This window comes from Zonotrichia albicollis, chromosome 3 (assembly GCF_047830755.1).
Source record: "Zonotrichia albicollis isolate bZonAlb1 chromosome 3, bZonAlb1.hap1, whole genome shotgun sequence".
In the NCBI taxonomy this organism is placed as follows: domain Eukaryota; kingdom Metazoa; phylum Chordata; class Aves; order Passeriformes; family Passerellidae; genus Zonotrichia; species Zonotrichia albicollis.
The window spans coordinates 99,623,955-99,644,443 of NC_133821.1; the positions used below are offsets into that span (position 1 = coordinate 99,623,955).

General features: G+C 37.1%; 2 protein-coding genes across 13 annotated transcripts in view; one reads left to right on the forward strand and one right to left on the reverse strand.

Moving 5' to 3' along the window:
• Window positions 1-18,559, forward strand: part of GFRAL (GDNF family receptor alpha like) — a 32,807-nt gene extending 14,248 nt beyond the window's left edge. For 7 of the 9 annotated variants that reach the window (XM_074538224.1, XM_074538220.1, XM_074538221.1 and 4 more), the window contains 4 exons: window positions 1,181-1,440; window positions 4,756-4,854; window positions 9,842-9,923; window positions 11,847-18,559. In XM_074538224.1, coding sequence (XP_074394325.1) covers window positions 1,181-1,440; window positions 4,756-4,854; window positions 9,842-9,923; window positions 11,847-11,973 — 568 coding nt within the window. In that variant the 3' untranslated portion in view covers window positions 11,974-18,559. Of the gene's footprint in view, window positions 1-1,180; window positions 1,441-4,755; window positions 4,855-9,841; window positions 9,924-10,959 lie in introns of all 9 variants that reach the window. The other 2 variants (XM_074538222.1, XM_074538223.1) reach the window with 1 other exon arrangement.
• The window catches only part of HMGCLL1 (3-hydroxy-3-methylglutaryl-CoA lyase like 1), a 76,948-nt gene continuing 70,764 nt past the window's right edge, over window positions 14,306-20,489 (reverse strand). For all 4 annotated transcript variants that reach the window (XM_074538227.1, XM_074538229.1, XM_074538228.1 and 1 more), the window contains one exon: window positions 14,306-19,358. In XM_074538227.1, the coding sequence (XP_074394328.1) occupies window positions 19,245-19,358 (114 nt within the window). In that variant the 3' untranslated portion in view covers window positions 14,306-19,244. The remainder of the gene's footprint in view (window positions 19,359-20,489) is intronic.

Consider the following 20,489-nt stretch of genomic DNA (forward strand, 5'->3'; position numbering starts at 1 on the left):
TCAGATTGATGTCAGTGAGAACAGCCAAAGGGCTATAAATGTATGTCTGTACATGTATAGACATGTAATGTCATTATGGCTGAATTCCCCATCATTTTGGGAACATTAATGTTTCCTGGCACTGACAATAAATGCATATAATTAGCAAAATTAGTCTGTGAATTATAGCTAGCCACATCCATAAATCAGGAGGTGAATGAAAATAATTCCGTTAGAACAGAGGTGGCATCTGCTTTGAGATCCTTGCTTGTGTAATAAAAATATTGACAAAAATTTTTTACCCAGTATTGCAACAGTCCATGCTTTTCCATGTGACATGCCTGTGGCTACTACACAATATCAACTACACAATATCAATATATAACATATGTTATTAACATATATAGCAAATTAATAGCAAATATAACAGATATATTATTATATATTATAACATATATGATTAAGGAAGAATATTTTAATGGCTTAAGGTACTATATACTAGACTTTACCTTTATCATCCCCTAAAATTTAATATGATAGATTTGTTTTTAACAATTACCGACATTTTTTTAGTTAATTTATAATGGATATTTTCTATTGTCATATACAGTGCATTAAGGGCCAATTTTATTCCATCCCAAAAGCAAATAAATGGAAATAATTTGAGATTACTGAATTGAGTAACAAGTTAATTCTTCATGTGATTTATCTCTACTATCAATTTATCTTTAAGTTCAGTGTCCTTTTTCCTGAGCCTTTGAAATTTTATATTGTGTTAGCATTTGGGGGGCCAAGGGGCTGACATTGGATGTAGATTATTTAATGCTAAATAAGTTGAACATTTATTCTTCCTTCACATTGCTCAAAAATGGATCCACTAGAACAGCACTTGGTGCGGTTTCATTGGGATGACTGGTCTAATTCCTGCATTCACATTTCTTCTCTGAGTATCTGAGACTGTTGGAATTCACACTGTGTTTTCTGGACTCTGGAAAGCAGGTGCTGATTAGAAGCTTTTTCTCAAAATCAGAGCAGAATTTAGATCAGCTATCAGTGAATATTGCAATTTTTAAGGCTTAAGTGGTACCTTGGAAATACACTCTCTTTAGTGGTGTTCATTAAATGTCTTTTTATGAAGTCACATTTGTTAAAGTGTCATTGTACACTTGTTTTGTTTTTCTTTATTTTTTCCCCCCACCAGGAAAAAATACACAACTTTTCGGTCAAAGTGTTGGAGACACGTGACAAAAAAATGTTACAATGACGAAGCTTGTCTTGAAACTTTGCTCAAGGATGACGTGCCCTGTTCTGCCACTGCTGATTGCAAAGCAGCCTTCGTCAGCAGCTGGGGCACGATGCTGCTCACAGAGTGCACCTGCCAAAACGTGCCTGCCGTGGAGCAGCCTTTGTGTGAGCTCTTCCACCACATGCTGCACAGCAAATCCTGCTTCAGGGACTTGCGTGAGTAACGCTTACAACTTAGATAATTTGTTTTAAAGAGAATTGAGATCCTAATTTACATCAAATCTTTGCTACCACTGGTTTCAGCAAGATCTGCAGCTCTGGGTTTTTAAAAACACAAATCAAAACAAAAACTGAACACCTTGCCATTATAGTGCAAGAGTTCTATTATCATTACATTGCAAGGGTTCCGTATCACTAGAGTTTTGTACCTCCTTGATGTTTCTTGTAGGCAGCTCCTCCAGGTACTGCCTCTTCCTTGTCCTCACAGCAGCCAACTCACTCCATTTCCCCTAAACAAACCAATCCACTCTTTTATAACACTCTTCTTACTGGCTACAGCTGTGGCCTGTTAACATCAGGCCTGCTCCTAATCCTTAATAATTGGCTCAGCTGCAACTCTTTAGGGGATAAGATTACATTTTATACTGCCTTTATTTACTTATGTTCTATCCCCCTACAGAACATAGAGTTTTCTTCCTCTGGTATTGGGAAAAATAATAATAGTAGTTAACCAATGGAATTTATTACATGTTTCATTACCTGAATTTTCTGAAATAAAGAAATAATTTCTAGAGTCTATATTAATATGCAGATTAAAAAAGTCCAAAGTCATCCTGTTCTTGGCTTAATGTTTTACCTTGGCACACTGTTTTTACAAATAATACAAAGTAGCATTTGAGGTTTTTTCTTTTCTTCTTGGAGTCTGAATATTAGTAAACATTACACATATTTAGCAACAGAGTTCATTCTGCAGAACATAGCTTCAATTATTTAAAGAAGGCTTTAGGATTTGGTCTTCAGTAAAAACACTGGATGTAATTGAGATGAACTATAGTTACTTTCTCAGATTCAGTAATGAATTTCACGTGCTTAATTAGCTAAATATTTTTGTCAAATTTACATGTCTTTGCCAAACCTCTGATTTAGAGAATTGTTAATGCAATAAATGGCAATATGGGAGCAAATCCTAATGTGTTAGTCTGAATCTGCAAAGTGCCTTCGAAGCAAAGCTCCTCTTTCTCCCCGCTTATTGTGTCCTGGGTCACATCACAGGCTGGTTCTCTATCATAGGGTGGATCCTGGTGTCCTGTGGTATAAACTGAACCTGAAGGTTCATCTGCAGCCTTTGCAGTGCTCCAGCTGCATGCAGACATCTGGTCCATCAACCAGAACAAAGACCAAAGTATTCTGTTCTCCTCAAATCTCTGACTTATCACACCAACTATTTTGCAATATAAATCCTCTTAGGATATGTTACTCACTGGTGCATCATGGCCTGTGCCAGCTATCTTCTACATATATACTCCAAGATTATGTATATTCTTAAACTAACTTGGGAGACGTAATGACACCAAAATATCTCAATGAAAAGAAATGGTTCTTTCATAGTTTTGCCTGAGGGACAGTGTTTTGAAAACATATATGGATTGTGTGCATGCATTTCATTGAATTAAGTAGCTGCTCTCTTAGTTCTAGAAACCAAAATGGTACCACTGATAAGGATGTCTTTTTTTTTTTCATGTCCCTCAAAGGCTGCCCAAAAATTAAAATCAAGTTTCTGAAACACAGCTGTTAGTTTAGTAAATCATTACTCAAATCCAGACTCTGAGAAAATATTAAAAATCTTGTAACAATTCCCCTGGAAAAGTGATAATATAACACACTTAGAATTGAGACTTCTAGCAGTGATTTTGCTGATGAATATTATTTACTTGCTTGCTTGAGGGATGAATTTAACAGTCCAAATGAGTGAGCACATCATCATGTTAGTTATTTCTTAACCTACAAAGCAAAAAAATTATCCTCATGTGTGAATAATCAAATAATTGCTGACGATCTTTTGCCATTCCCTGAAGCAGTCTCAGGACTAAAATGGTTAGAGGGTTTTTGTGATTGAAACTGCCCTAACCTAATTGGGACTGAAGAATGGAAACTTATGTTTCTTGTGTTGTGCAACAATTTCCTGGCAGCTAAACAAAATAGAATGTAGGGATCCAGAGCCTTTGGTGGATCAGTACCTACTCTACAGACCACTTCCAGCTTATAGTTATTTTTGCTTTTTTTTGCTTTGTCCTAGATGTCTAGTTGTGATGCAGCTAAACTGATGGTGGTGATGATCATAGGTTTTATTCCAAAGCATGTTTTTAATGCTCTGCATTTTAATACTCTGCATGGCAGTACAGAGATGTGGAGTGACTACTGTACAGTGCCCACCCAACCCCATGTGCTGAATTATTCCTCTGGCCTGGGGTTGATCTTTGGCTGACTTTCACTCTTACAATGGCAATGATCTGTAACTCTGAAACATTTCTGGACAGGGAAATACCCAGGGTCTGAGAAAGGGATCTTTGCCTCTAGAACTGGTCCAGGAGTGATGTTTGCACCATCTCATCTTCCTAACCTTGCATGGCACTGCCTTTGCTCCAAGTGCTTGTTCTCAAGGCTGTGCTCACAGTGAAAGGACTACAGACTCAGTAAAAGGCAAGAATTGTGACTGAATGCTGCTGCGTGAAGCAGAAGCACAGGGTGGATCATTGCCAATGTAAGATCAGTGTCTCAGCAGGAATAAGAAAAAATGTCAGTGAGGGAAGAAAAAATTTAGGTTTCCAAAATACTTTAAGTCTGGGCTGTACTTTTGGATCTCACAGAAAAAAAACCCCAAATAACAGGTAGGTTTAGTCCATTGTTATTTGGACAGTGTCCCAGGCTGAAAATGTGTGCCTTTCTTATATTACAAAAATTTCTCATCTTGTTGTTCATGTGAGTGAGCAGATGTATACTTGTATGGTTTAGCCTTCCACTCTGTAAACTATAATACTTAAGTATACCTCCTATTTTTCATTTCAACCAAAGAGATATATTTTCAGATATATTCATAAAATTATGCCCACTGAGAGGACAGGACTTCCTGAAAAATTTTTTTGAGGTCTAACAATGCAGTTGAAGAATAAACTCTGCCTTGTGGAAATTACTTCAGACTGCTATCCCTTTCTCACCACTTCTGCGTTGGTTTGGTGGACCCAATTTTTTTTGGTGGGCCTATTTTTAGAACAGTTTATGTGAAAAGAGAATTTAAGCTCTTTTGTGGCAGAGAATATTTTCAAAGCATGCTTGTCATCCATAAGAAAAACTGAGGTGGAACAGGAAGATCTATTATGCACTCATTCAATTTGTTCATCAAATATCAGTCAACAGTATTTTTAAATAGGTCCCTTTTTAAATTATGTGGCAGTTAGCAAAATATCAAACAATATTCACTTATATTAATTTTTAAGTAATATTTTAAATGGATATTTTCTTTCCAATATCCAGGTCAAATTTCTATTCAGAAGAAGGGTTTTCACTGGGTAAATACAGAAATGCCAAGGGAAAAGATTTCCGGAGCGCAGCTCCATTCTTCTGCAATTAATGGTGAGTTTGGGCAAGTCACTCCATGACTTCCACAGCACTGCTCTCCTTGGGTGGGTTCAGCCAAGTAAGCTCAACCTGCTGCTCCTTCATTTGGTCTGGAAATCTCCCTACCTGTTTGGCTTAGCTTATATATCCACAAAATAAAGTTAATCAGACTGAATCAATTACCCTGACAAATGGTTTTGAAATAGATGTCTCACAATCCCTGTATTATAATTGGGGAAAATTAAGCTATTAAGCCTGCCAGAGCCTGACTCTCTGTACAGTCATTAGAGAGTGGTAGTCATAATGTGTAACACAAATTATTATCTTTGATGTCACACCTGCTTCTATCTCTCTTGACTTTCCGTAGTAGTTACAGCAACAAAATTAGAAGCCACAGTAAGTGGTCTGAGAAGGGGCTTGTGTTACCCTCCGTCAGACTCCACCTTCTTACACAGCAGAAGAGCACACAGTACCCCTTGGGCTGAAGAGCTGCAACTTTTATTTCCTTTTATTTCTTTTATTAGAACTGCTGCTTTTCTTTCCATGCATTTACAATAAGAAATTAAGCAACATAAACTTAAAGGATATTGAATTAATATGCAAATGTTTTCATTGCTGAAATAATATTATTTTATATTTCCTTTTGAGGGGCCCAATTACAGAGTGAGAACTATAAAGAGCTTAATGCACAAATATCACCTCTAATGAGAATGACCTGTTCTACCTTGTGCAGGGCAGATTACAATTCTCCAGACTAATACTACAAATTAGTTCCCAGAACTGTTCCTACAGAACACTTTTGACTGTGAAAAAAAATAATTCAATATCTGCATGCAGTAGAAAACAAAGTGACTTCTAACCTCTCCATCCTTCAACTATTGCTGAAGTGGGCAACCTGGATAAGGGATAAAAAGGATATAAAAATGAATTAAGGGAATGAGATTCCTGAGACCTGTGTGTGCAAAATTAAGCATTTGGCTGTTAGTATTAAAATTCCTTAAGAATCATCTATGTCATCCAAGTGCTCTGTGTAGCCAGAGAAGAAAGTCAGGGACCCTCAAAGGAAGAGTAGTCCAATCTTTTTGGACTGCATTTGCTGAAACTATTGACTTCTCCTCGCCAATTGCAGAGGGAGCCTGAATCCCTAGTTGGAACAAGACTCTAGAGGTTAAATAATGCAAGTCATAATACAAGAAATACTGCACTAAGTCAGAAAATGCAAAATGTGAGATATTGCACCCCTGTGACTAGTTCTAACTGCAGACCCTTTCAGTGGGTAAATTGCATTTTACATTTCACTTAGAGATTCAGATAAATACTTGCAAGAAGCAGCCTGCACCCAGTTAATTCTGTTCACATTGAAGTCTGAATATTTTCCAAAAACCATTCCTTGAAGTCTTAACAGAACTTTGGATAGCTTTAGAAAAATAAAAAGAATGCTGACCAGCCTAAACCATACAATAAAATATTCTTTCTATTGTAGCTGTCATGTACATGAGATGGGAACTTTAAACCATGAAAGTCTCATAGGAAGTCAGGTCAAGAAGAAGAATTTGATTCAGGAAATCTGCCTGATGGTAAAAACCATACTGCAAATTGTTTCATAAATCCCACTGCCAAATATCTAACTCAGTGTCCTAGATTCAAATGCTAATAAATGTGCATTACTCAGGCTGCAAAGGGAATTATCATCTTTACAAAATATTTATCTTTAATGAAATCAAATCCCAAAAAGAATTCAAGGCACAGAGGTAAAACAGGTAAGTTGTCAAGTATGGCCTTTCACGTGTGTGAAGACTTTTGAAGGCATTTGCTTCTTGGCTATTTTCTGCTCAAAAAACATGAGATAAAATCTGCTGATGTCTCTACATTAAAATCTCAGAAGAATCCTTTACTTAGTTTGTCACTGAAAGATACAAGGAACTCTTTCACCAGATGAAATGAATGGCCATCTACAGATGAACATGCTCAGAAGAAACTGAGCATGTCTTCAGCTTTTTTTTAGGTTTATACTTAAAAATATAGCTTACTGTTCAAAAAACAGTTCAATTTCTCTGTTTTATTCAGCAGCATTGCAAATTGTCCCATTGGATAAAATTGCTTTAATAGAAGGAGTCTTTCACAATAAGTAATAAATCTAAGCATATATGCCTACATTCAAATATATTTGTAAATAAATAGAACCATGGAAGTTGAAAAATTCTTATTCCAAGTTTGGTGTAAAAAATGTGATTCCAGGATGTTGTGAAAATCTGGACCAGATTTAAACACATTCACATTCTCAGGAGGGAACAGGCCAACAGAGTCATCTTTGGGCTGATACAACTCTCTTAACAAAATGTGATGTGGGCAGAGTCAGAACCATATAAAAGTTAATGAGACTTTTCCTGCAAGCTTGAATTTGATCTCCTTTTGAAAACAATATCAAAAAGTTATAAATCAAATAAGATTTCTCTAAACTCTAAACTAAATATGCCTACCTAATTATGCATCTTCAGCCTGGCTTTGGCTTTATCCTATGCAAATGATATCAATGACTTTACAGATCCAAATAATTTGAAAGATTGCTTCCTGCACATTGGTTTGAAAAGTGATTCATGGGGGAAGATAAGGATTTATTTTCATCACCATGGAGCTTTGAGGCTAAGTTGTGGGTTGTTTATGGAAGAGGAAGCTAGAAATACAGAACACTTAACCTGCTCTTGTGAAATACAATATAATTGGACTGGATCCAAAATTTTTGAAATTTCATCTTAAATTGTAGTGTTATCATATATTTCCTACCAAGGAGTAGAGTGTTTAGATAAACAGGTAATTGGCAGGGTTTATCTGTAAGTATATCAGCTGCTGTGGGAACTGAGATTAGTTCAGCTCCAGTAACTTTAATGTGTACGGTATCAAACATTGTCAGTCTGACAGTTTTATAAATGTAGAAAAAAGCCTGTGACAAGCTGCAGGTAACCAAGAAACCTCTGAGCAGAGGCTGGGATTAATCTGTTCGATGAATATGCACTAGCCATACCTAAGCAGGTAGATCCAGAACAGAGTAAGATTCACCAAAATCCGTCTTTGTTCCTGATAGAACTGAATGAACATCTCTTTTACCATCAATTCATCAGAAATGTAGCATTTTTTTAGATTTTGTCAAGAAAATAGAAAAAATTCAATTGGTCACTTCACTGTTTTGATTGAAATGAAGCACCTTTTAAAAATTTTATAAGAAAAAGATCACAATGTTCTGTTGAAAATTTTTTAGCCCATTTTTAAGCATCCATGACTGTACAATATATAATGTTAGATATAATAATTTTTGTGGTGACATACTTTAAAAGTTTCCATTTGCCTAAAATATGTGTGAAAGTCACTTTCCACTTCAAAAAAGTAAGAAACTGTTTGCCCTACAACTGCTCCTACACTTGTAAAAAGTTTTCAAAAATAGCTGCATGTACAATTCAGACTCAAACTGAAAAAAATGCCTACAAATCACTCTTTTGCTAAAACCCATCATCTTAAAGAAATGCTGTAACTTGAGAGCTAGGTCAACTGGTTGTAGTTTTTAATATATGTTATTAGCAGTCCTTCTCTAAGACAGACCTCAGATAGACCTCTTTCTTCAAAAATTCACCATCTTAAGTATCTTCCAGTAGGTTACTGGATTAAATGGAATGTTCACTCCATTTGTGCAAATTGTGGTTTGATCCCTACTTTCATTTTCTTACATTGGAAAACTTGAACTTGGGGTAGTTTTTTGAGAAAAAGTGAGCACAGTCCTACAATGAGAGCCAAGCAGGCCCAACACCCTGCTCAGCTCCTTGTTTTCCTTGCTGTGGAAAGCATATTCACTCTCTGCTGCCAGGGCTGCTGCAGCATCCATCCCACCTGTGCTTGTATTTTTATGAATTTATATGACACACTACCCCTGCTGCATGCATGCAGTGCACACAGAAAAGCCTCATTTATGTTTTATGTGCATATACATAACACATGGAGCACATAACCACTGATAACTTATTCAGAGACCAGAATATGGCCTTCTCACAGCCCAGAGAGGTGGCTCAGTGCTGAGCCCAGGGATCCATCTCTTCCTCAGTGAATGTTTCACTGGCTAATAGGATGGAGAAGCTCGGGAGCAGCCAGGGCCCTCTGTGTTTGAATTCCTCTATAAACAAAATTTACCTGAGTGCACAAAGCCAACAGAATCAGTGAAAAAGGAAAGTCACAGAAAGGTCTCATGTTTTATGCTTGTGGCTCTGCATTTGTGGCCATTTGTGACACCTCTCCATCCTGTGTCCAGGGCTTATATTGCACTCCCAAGTGAAATGTTCCTTTCACATATTTGATCAAAACCAATGGATTCATTACGTCAGGGAAAAAAGAGTTACCCCTCCTTTGGAAAATAAAATTTGTAACAGCTCCCAGTTTTTCAGCAGTTGGAATTTTTAGCACATAAGCCCCCAAAGTGACTTCTTGGTGAGAAGCCTAACAGAAAAAGGAAACTCTACAGGAATGGGGCCCAGAAAAACAGTGTTAGATCCCATTTGATGTTAATTTGATTCTAGGTGGAGGATTGCTCCACACTGTAATTACAGTAATATGTGAAAAACAAAAATAAGTCTAGTTGACAAGTAAGAGCCAATTCTGCTGTGATGCACACTAAAACATTAAGATTTTAAAAATCAAAAGGGAGAATACTCCAAAATAAAAATCATAGTAACAAGCTGTTCCCCTGCAGCAGAGTGTAAGGTAATGCTATACATATGAAGTGCTATTGGAGCTGGTTTTTACTAAAGAAGTCTGAAAATTGCATTGGATCAGATGGCAAAGGTAGAATTATTCCTACCACTGACATACATCTAGATCTTTTCCCTCCTTTTAATTACTTTTGTCAAAATTGATAGCTACTTTGGCTCACATATGTATGATTTCCAATACAGATCTCAAATCTGATTCTTATTACTAAACAAGCAGATGTTTCATTTCTGATTTCTGTTTTTATTTTTAGGTGAAACTGTCTACATTATTGCTTACTCCTCCTGCATAGCTCTCATCCTAGGAATAGTCCTGTTGACTCTCCTAAAGATCAGGTAATTTGATAGGGATATTAATCACTGGTTCTAGGAAATTGAAAAAACAGAAAATAAAATGTTTTGACTTAGTTAAAAGGTGGGCATTGTGATTGTCTTTAGAAACAGTCCAGCATGCCCCAGTGATGGAAAGAACTGACATTGTGGGTGTCAGCAGGGAAGGGTGAAATACGAGATGTATCTACAATGCCCTCCATTCATGCAGAGATCCCAGGCTTTGGGAGGTTTCATTTCCTGTCCCATGGCAGGGGAAGGTGAAATCTGAATTCAAAAATTCTGTGAGACTATGTTCCTAGCCCCATAGCAGGCAGGGGTAATGCAAAAAGGAAATGAGAATATTCAGCATTATAACATATTTTGAAACCAAATCTTGAATGCTGCTATTGTAGTTAAGATTCTTGCCAAATGCCATTTTTGCTCATAGGAGTCTGTAAACAACACCCACTATCCTTGCCATCCTTTTCTTTTCCTCCCTCTCTCCTTCCTTCCCTCCTTTCCTCCCTCCCTCCCTCTGTATGAGAAACTGCCCATACACCAATGCTTGGTAAGAAAACAAAAATGTGCATTCACTTAGTTAAATGAACATGGCCTTTTCTAAATGATACATTTTCTTGGACCAAATTAAATGGCCAGATTTCAAGAATTACACTGTCAGATGATAGGTAACAGAACATGATGTAGCAGGAGCTATATATAGTGGGAGGGATATTGAGTCAAAATTCATTATTAAGTTCCGAGGCAGATCAAAGAGGAATTGTAGAAAAATGCAAGAGGCAAGTCAAGGATATATGGGAACAGAGGCTTTCTCTTTAGGTTTGCAGTTACAGAAACATCAGCATATAAAGAAAATTCAGATTTAAAGAATACAGAAAATGGAAGAAAGAACAATGCATTAATAACAATGAAGGGGACTATTTTATACCACAGTGTTCATCATAAAAAGAGGAGAAATTTGTCACTGATTTCAATTAAGCCAAAGTTCAAACCAAAAGCTGTGTAGTTTATTGTTAAATACATGCACATTCTTTGTTTTCAGAGCCTGCAGAACAAAACATGAGTCAAGACGTCTCTCGTCAGACCATTCTTCTGAAACATTTATGGCCCATTATAAAAGTCACAGATGAAGTACTCTGTTACTTGTGCTTTTTAAGGCTATTCCTGAAAGCCAGCCTGTTGTACATATGTGATAATAAAATATATATTAGAAAAACTACTATAAATTATGAAATTTTGTAGTTAAGCATACAAAATATTTTTTATATTTATTAGCTTACTTTTAGCCTTTCAAAAGCAGAAAAAAGGGGTAAAAATGGTAAAACTGTGCTGTCTCTTATTTGTGTAGATCCACAGATCTGTCCTGAGCTGTACATTTCCTAGATTTTTACATGCACATGACACTGGTATAATTGCTGTATCAAAAATGGCAGTCTTTGAAGTCCACCCTTTCTGATCTCAACTCACCTGGAAGAAATAAAAAAAAAAATCCACTCAGAAACATTTTAGAGACCTGATAAAGAGCACATATGTGGCAGTTTTGTATATGTGGCAGTTTTGTATACCTGGCTCCCAGGTAACCAAGTACCTGAAGCAGCAGTCACAGCAAAGCTGCCTGTGGTTTGATGGTGGAGCACTTGCAGGGTAGGAGGAGATCAGGATTACAGCCCCCAATGAACTGAAATGACTCTCTGGAATAATGTTTTGACTCCAAAATGTTGTTGCTGAAAATGTTTTTAATTTCTCCTCCAACATGCTTCTAAAAGAAATGAGTGGGGTTTGTCACTTTGAATACAATAACTTTAGAGAGAAATTTTTGGTCTGAATGCCCAGTGGAGAAAGTCACTTGCTTGGGGCTGCAGTGCCTGCTTCTCAGGAGAGAAGCTGTGACCCATCTCACCATCTGTGTTTCCTATTCATTGTCCCTAGGCAAGACACGAAGTGCCTGATTGTTCCCTTGCACTGTTCTGGGAGCCATGGTCCCAAACACCATCCTGGATCCCACCTTGTCCCTAGGAGCTCTGGATTTCTCTCTATAGCTGCGTTGTTTGGCTAGATTTCAGCTTCTATTTACTACCAGTGAGTTGTCTTTGTTAAATCTTTGTGACAATCTAGTCCTGGTGAGCACAAAAGAATGGACTGCTGTTTCTTATTCAGCTGTTACCATGAATAGCACATGTATTGCCTTGTTATTTCAAATGTGATTAGTTTCAATTTTGTTTGAATTATCACTAAATGTAGCTCACCTCCAGTTTTGACCATGAGACCAATGGTCTAGGGCCACATCTAGTGCTAGATGATTGATCTAGGACTAGAAATTAACGTGATCAGAAAAGCAAGAATCTCTACTCTTCTATGTGACTCTTGCTTCTGGCTTTGGTAGCTTGAAAAGTTATTACTGTAGAGCAAAATCTTAAGTGTGCAGTTCTGTTGGGGAGAGGCTTAGAAATCTTACACAATTATTACAACATGGACTTTCTCTGTCTCTGTTATCTGCATAAACCAAAGAAAGTCCTTTTTGTTTTGCAATCAAATGTTCTGTCATTACAAAATCAGCATTTGGACAAAAATACGGAAACAGAGAAGTGAAGTTCATTTGTTAATCAAAAAGATCTGCTTTAGCAGTCCAGCAATTTGCAGCATCTGGCCTAACTCTCACCAAAGTCCTATATTCATATTCTTCCTTTTAAAACTGTGAAGTGGAAAAATTTTAAACTGAAAATAGTGTTGAAAATATCTTGGATAAAAACATTTCATTACACAGGAAATGTACTTTTGACATGAAACCTGTGCTGGTTTTCAGTCTGACTTCAAAAACCAGTGAATCTTCCATTCACAAAATTCATGGAGATACATTTAAATTCAAATTTCACTAAACCTCAATCAACAACAACAAAAAAATTACCTTCTGTCTTAGAAACATTTTTTTCCTAATTATCTTATATTTGGACACTAGAACCCCAACTCAAAGATGTGCTTAGACACACATGCACAGTCACAAACAATTATGTAAAATGCATTTGAAACTGAGGGTATGTTACTCTGAGAGACAACAAGATATTTAATGGCTCTTGCGTTCTTCTGCAATTTCACAGGCTCTCTCTTAAGAGATGACTTAAGATGCTTAGTGGGAAATGTACATTCCCTCCACTCCATGTGTACAAAGTAGTCTGTCAATTGTATCTAGGTGTTAGTTGTTAAATAAAAAAATTTCTGCTGAGATGATCTGTACTCCTGTGATCCTGATTATACTCTAACTGCTTCACAGTTTTCTGAACAGAGAATCATAGAATCAGTTAGTTTGGAAAAGATCTTCAAGACCTTTGAGTCTGACCATGAAGGAAGAAAAAGCAGTATTTTGTAAGAGCTTCATTATTAAAATATTTTCCCCTGAAGTATGACACCTGCATACAGTACCCAGATGAGGAAAGTTAAGTCTCTTGATGACAAGATTCTCAGGACACATGTCATTTTGTAGCACTCATCCTCTTTCCACTGAAGCAGGGACATCACAAAGGGAAGAAATGAGGACTGATTGGGCTAGAGGGAGAAACCATGAATTTTTGCCTTACAGCACTCTCATTTGAAGGGGTATTTTCTTTGAAGATTGTTTATGCATTTCATCTAACAATTGTTTCAAATTAAATGTGTGAAGATTTTTGGGACAAGTACACAGGACTAGCTCTTCCTTGTGCAGTGTGAAGCTGTAAAGCCCAAGTTTCTATTTCTGTAATGCCACAGTGGGTCTTGATTTCTTCAAAATGAACATTTTTCTTTGGCTGTCTCACCTGCTTGTGTGGTGAAAAGAATGAGATACTTGGATAGGCAGAGGCTCAGCCTTTTGAGGCTGTTGTGGGAATCACGCCCCGCTGCTCTGAGCTAGATGTCAGACCAAGCTAGGAACAGAGAGATGGATGGAAGCAGCACCAACACAAGAAGATATGCCACAAAACAGAGAACACCATTCAGTTCTTTTTAAAAATGACTGTGGTTGTCTTTCCACCAAGGAAAATACTAACCCCTGTGTTCAACTACTGAAGACAACCAAATGCAGGTCATGTTGAGGCACTTCATGAGTGTCACGGGATAGGGAATTTTGCTGTTGACTTTGCCAAGAAAGTTGCCTCATCAGCATTTTGATGTTTCAGACCACATGCTGAAGTCATTCAGTCTCCCATGAAGTGTGTAGGGAATCTTAGACATCACTTAGCACAGATTTCTATCCTGCATTGGAACATCTGAAGTTAGATAATGCCTCATTGAGTTTTTTGAACTCCTACCTCCATTCCTGCCTGTAGCTTTTAATGTTTAGTTAATGGAGGAAGGAAATGTTTCCCCAGTAACTTAAAAGAGATTTGTCTGCTATAAAAACACACAGGAACACCAGATTAAAAGGTAATCCTAAGAAAAAGCACTCAAAATGTATTACAAGGTAACAAAGTCAACACAGGCATACACGTCAGTGACAGCTTATATTTGCTAATGCTGTATGCATGAGCTGGTCAGTCAGAGCTGCTGAATCTGGCATAAAACATGAGCATATCAGTTTCAATAAACAGCAAGGGAGATTTTATTTCAGCTGTAACACCACATATTGCAAAATCACAAATGCATTTAACTAGGCAGATACAAGACAATTCCTTGACAAACATATCGTCTCTTTGACATTGCGTTCAAAGGACTGAGTTGACTTTGGCTGTAGTCCTTTTGCCTGCTGTGTTATTGCAGCAATGAAGATCAACACTGCATTACAGCAGGATGTAGAGAAAAATAATCTTAAAAAATATAACAAAAGAAAAGCTGATTAATTTTGATCAGCAAGTCAAAAACTGGAATTTGTTTACTTGCCACTCTTACACCTGCTTAGCCACTCATCTAGATACTTCACAATCAGTGAAGAGAACTGAAGGCAGTGTCAGAAAACACAGAAAAATTCAGTGGCAAAAAGTATCGAATTTCTGATATCACAGTAACTAAAAATATTTCTACCCCTTAAACTCAGTGGAAAAAATGAGCAGATCTTATACATTCACAGTAACTCTTTGGATAAGCATTATTTCATTTCAACAACACTGATCCCAAACATAAGAATTTTATCTCACAGACTTGTAGTCTTCATTTTGTGACTCCTTAATACAATAATAAAAGTTTTATGAACTCAAATGACACTATTAAGAGAGGAAAATTAGCCAAAGCCTCTCTGGACTTATTCACAACACTACAACATTTAGTTCTTATTTCATAAGCTCTGGTTATACACAAAAATGAGCCATTAAAGTGTTGGTCCAGAGCCAGGTTGCCCTAATACATAAAAGTTTAAACTACAAAGCAAGCTGCTGCTGGAAGACATTAGAACTGTACGGGATCTATGTTGTTGCTGTGTTCTGGAAGGCACTGAAGAATGATTATGCCCATACTACTGGAACTGATCAACTTTTCCTCCAACAAAGGATACCAGTCATACCTTCAACAATGTAATATCTTGACTTAAATTTTTATAATGACACAGTGATAAGAACACCTGCTCATGGAAGCCAAACTCCTGGATGCAAGGCCTCCACAGCCAGGGGGCTACTTCATGGTGAAGTGACAGCATTGTATTCAGTTGGGGACAGTGATAGGGACTAAAAGAACAGACATCACTAGTGAATATAAGCATTGAGGTTCTTCTGAATATAAGCAGATATATAATATAGGTACTTCTGAATATAAGCATAAAGGTTTAGGGGTCAGGAGCACTGGAGAGCCTCATCCCATGTCTTGGCATGTTTTTCAAGCGATATAGTCTCAGCTGTTGTCCTATGAGCTGAATTCATTGCTGCCTATGTGAGTGATGCACGCTCATGACATGGCTATTAGATTAGTCTTTGCTATTAGAAGTAATAGATGCTTATTTTTTGAAGCCAGACATTAGGTGTCAAAATGTTCTGCATAGTCAAAATTATGCCAACCCAGGAAATCAGAGCAGCAGCATTTTACAAACCTAAAATATGTTAGTAGGCAGAACATAAGATGTCTCAAGATTCTCAGTCATATTACAACTAAACAAGGATTTCATAGGGACTGATCACCTGGACCCACCGACCTAAATTCATCCCAGGTGGCAATTTTGGGACATAAACACTGGGTTGGGGTTGCTTTTTTTTCATTCTGGCTCTATGTTTCTCTCTCTCATAACAATCATGACAAACAATCTATTTGTCTGTGACCTCCACCCTGGATTACAATAACTCACGATGTGGTTGAAGCTGAACATGTGGGTAAAGTACAGGCTCCAGATGTGACTGCTCATCTTTTCCAAAGCTCACATCATTACAGAATAACAGACCTGCAATTAAGGCTCTCCACAAGTTTCCAAGTAGTTTCTAAAACAGACTCACCCAATAAAGAACTGAGACATTTTAGGATGTTCATCTACATGATTTAATAGGTACCCTGTTTCACTGCATGGGGAGAATCAAGAGCCTTGAATCAAGAGCCAACTGTCTGCAAACCAGACAGTCCAGATGCTGAGAAGCCTAGGATGCACTGTGCACAGAGGCATAAAAATGGACACTATTTGTTCAGTTCCTTACTTGGCTGATAATTGAAGACTTCACCACCACCTTCAAGAAAAAGAACCCTGCCTTGCAGAGGCACTGACATTCTTTTCTTGGGATTTTTCTGGGCTTAGGAATTTTTAATTTTCCATTCCTCCCAGAGGCACAAATTATTACAGATTTACGAGAAAGTGTGTTCTTTTTCAGTTCATAATCACAGGAAAAGCTGAGTTGGAAGGGGTCCACAAGGATCATCAAGTCCAGCTCCTGGGCCCTGCACAGCACCATCCCAAGAGTCACCCCCTGTGCCTAAGGGCATTGTCCAAACACTTCCTGAACTCTGTCAGGCTGTGCTGTGACCACTGCCCTGGGGAGCTGTTCCAGTGCCCAACCACCCTCTGGGTGAAGAACATTTTTCTTATATCCAACCTACACCTCCCCTGACACAACTTCAGGCCATTCCCTCAGCTCCTGTCATGGGTGGGTATTAATCTCCCCAGGCTGAGCAGCAAGTTCAGTCTCAGTTCAGTTGTTTAGTCTCACATTCAGGTTTGCATCACAACTGCTTTGTTTTCAAGGGCTGACTTCACTTTCAGTCTTTGAGAAGCTCGATATTTTTTCTGTTAATTAAACATGCTGGCTTAGAGGGTCTTGGGTGGAAGAAAATTCATCAGGACCTACATGAAAACTGCATGCTTCAGCTCAAAATGAGCCAAATCTGTGCCTACAGAGAAAACTAAACAGGAAAAATTATTATTAAATAGGAAAGTATTACAGTGAGATTAGTCACCTTCAGGGGTAAATGACACACAAATTAGGGAGTTTTTAATATGTCAATTCTGGCACCATGCTTAGGCTTAACTGCACTGCTGCAGTTTCCTTACCTCTTCATTTGGTCAAATTCATTACAGAATTTTTAAGTCTGTGAATGGTTCAAGACCTGGTTTTATTTAAGTTCATGTTTTGGTATATAAGCTACAGTGGCTGCTAAATAGCAAAGCCCCAGCTGAAACATGGGAAAAAAGAGGAGAGTTTTTTTGTGGTGATCCAATCATGCATCCAGGGCAGGTCAAGAAAATCAGGGTGTTCTTACCTTCAGGAGTACTTCAAAGTCTTCTTACTAGACTCTGCAGGAAAGATTTAGTATTTTGGAATGATAGGCAAGATATTTCTTGCCTCACCTGAACACCTTTCTGTTTTTATCCTTCGACTTTTATCATGAGAAGAGTGAAACAAAGTAGCTTATATTAATTTTGACTATAATTATGGCATAAACAGAATAGGGGTGTTATATCAAATTTATAGCTTTGTGTTGCTGGAATGCAAAGACTAACTTTCTTAAACAATGCCAATTCTAAAGTACACAACTGGCTGAAAGATCTCAGAAAAATTCACTTCGGTATTTCAAAGGCAAACCATGACTCAGCTGTAACTTGGCAGACTTGAGTTCCAGACAAAAAACTTTCAGCCTTTTCTTTTTTTTGTGTGTTATCTTCCACTTTCTTTCAACTTACCTTTTGACAAGACTTCACATTTTTGAGGAAAATTGAGAATATGGATGAAGACCACAGTCCAGGGTTTTAGATTTTCATGTCAACAGGACATGTTCAGAAAAAATATAGATCAAAGTTAAGTACACAGAGAAGTACAGACAAGTTCACACAAACAACCAGTAAGAGTACTGAAGTTTCAGGATGAAAAACATGACAGTATTTTCATGGCACATTTGAACATTTATATATAGGATAAGGCTTTTTTAATTTGTCCGTTTGTTCATTATTGATCTAATCTATTGATTATTGAACAGTGCAGTTCATTGGCATCTTGTTGAACTAAGGCATTTAAAAGAACAGTATCATTTTCAGTAGAGCACAAAAAAAAATCTGTAGTCTCCTTTGTGTAAGCTAGTCCAGAAAAATAATACTATCCTAAAAAGCCTCTGATTTCTGAATGAGAATATGAATTCATAGCCTACAGCATGAAAAATCTAATTTTTTATGAAACCTTGGATGAAAATGTAGCCCCTTCTACACAACTATGAACCTGAATAATGTTGAAAACCTTGCCAATTTTTATTTGCTTCATATAATTAGGTTTTAATAAGTTGACCAAAAAATGCAACTACAACAAATTTAACATATGTAACAAATAAGGAAATTTGCTGGAGGATTGGAAGGAGCTGGCAGAGTGCCACTCACCACAATGTCTTGGAACAAGATAAAGTCATCCATAATTTAGCAGATGTTAAACAAAATTTAAAAGAAGTTCTATTGCTAAATAAATTCTTACAGTGAATTCAGATTTGGCTCTGTGTTCTTAACACAGTGACTTGACAAATGAAAAGCAAGAATTCAGATAAATAAAATACATAATAGAATGGCCACACACAGTGTGAGATCTCATAAACTACTGAAAATATTTGTACTGTTCTGAAAGACATCTCGATTAAAATTTAACTATGTACTCACTGTTTCTACCTGGTTTTCCTGAAAAGAACTAAAAATTCCATTTTAAACATGGTAAAATTTCCTGATGTTTATATATTTCTCTCGTCTGTAGAAGTACAAAGTACAGGGTTCTGTACTACAGCCGTTTATTTCTTACTTACAAATCAGACAGTTCCTGACAAGACAGTACAGTACAATGACTGTTCCCATTAAATAAAAATTATACATAGGTTCTATTTTGTTTCTTTGATGCAATGGTTTCCTTGTTTCTTTTCCTAAAGCAAATGTCCTTGGTCAAGGTAAATGGAAAATGTAATCAAGCTGCAAAAAGAAAAATCCATTTAATTGATAGTTCCAGTACTGAAGGAAGCTTGTGCAACCTTTGAGTTTGTTTTCTTGTTCAAAGCTGTGCAGATGAAGTTTCCAGCTTCCATCACGGCACAAAGATTTACTCCCTAAAAAAGAGGGGGAAAATGTGAAGAATAATAAATGCACATGTTGAAAATGCTTAGACTCCAAGTTTTTTGCTCCAGGGTCTAATTTTTGGAAACAAAGGGCCTAATTCATGTTACATGTCAGTAATGGGGATCCGTAAAGCTACAGTGATTTACAGGTAGTTACAGCTTCTAGTTGTTTGGAAGGTTCTACTACTTTGAGAGTGATTTCTTGTCCCATCAGCGGTGGACCAAATACTGGAGTAATAACCTTCAACCCCAGAATAATCTGGAATAAGGAGCTGGAATTACAACTAGAAGTTAGAAGAAAAATACAGAGTCTAAATATATGCTATATTTATTTATCATCCAACACTACAAAACTTTGTGCAAAAAGCATGAAAAAGGATTCAAAAAGCAAAGACTTGTGTTTTGCTATTGCTATAATCTCAATTTAAAATTAAACAAAACCTAAATAAAATAACCACCAAACCAAACAAAAGAAGAAATAAGCATTTGATGGTGAGATTGTCTCCGTGGGATTTCTTATCAATGTTTAGGACAAGCTGTATTCTTGCTCGGCCACCAGATTGTTAACAGATTAATCAATCTTATCAAGAAGCCTGGTACATGGTATATTTCATATAATCCAACTATTTTTGCTTAATTGCTTCCTTTTGCTATGAGTCACTTGGAAAGGTCAATGAATATTTTGCCCAAGGAAAGGCTATACTGAAAGCATGAGTCTAAGGTGCATAGGAATATAAAGTGAAATGCATGATTTCTCCTCTTTATTTCAAAGAATTGTGTTGTTTCAAAAGAATAAACATCATTTTCATGAGGAAAAGCTACCCCAAAGTGTGTACAAGCAGTACAAAACAGAGTCCACTTGTACAGTGGACACTTGTGATTGAACATTTTCTGATACCTACCCTGAACTCCCTAAAAAGCAGATGAGAGCAGATAAATGCTTACAGTGAACTCTGTAAGGCACTGAATATGCTTTAACAGTGCCCAGGGAATGTCCAAGTTCTGTAATCCTTTCACATCAAGGGAATCCACTGGCCTGTACACCACACGGAACTGCTGCCTACCAACAAGTGAATGATAAGTTCCAATGACCTCAGTAATGCAAATCTTCTTATGTCAGAT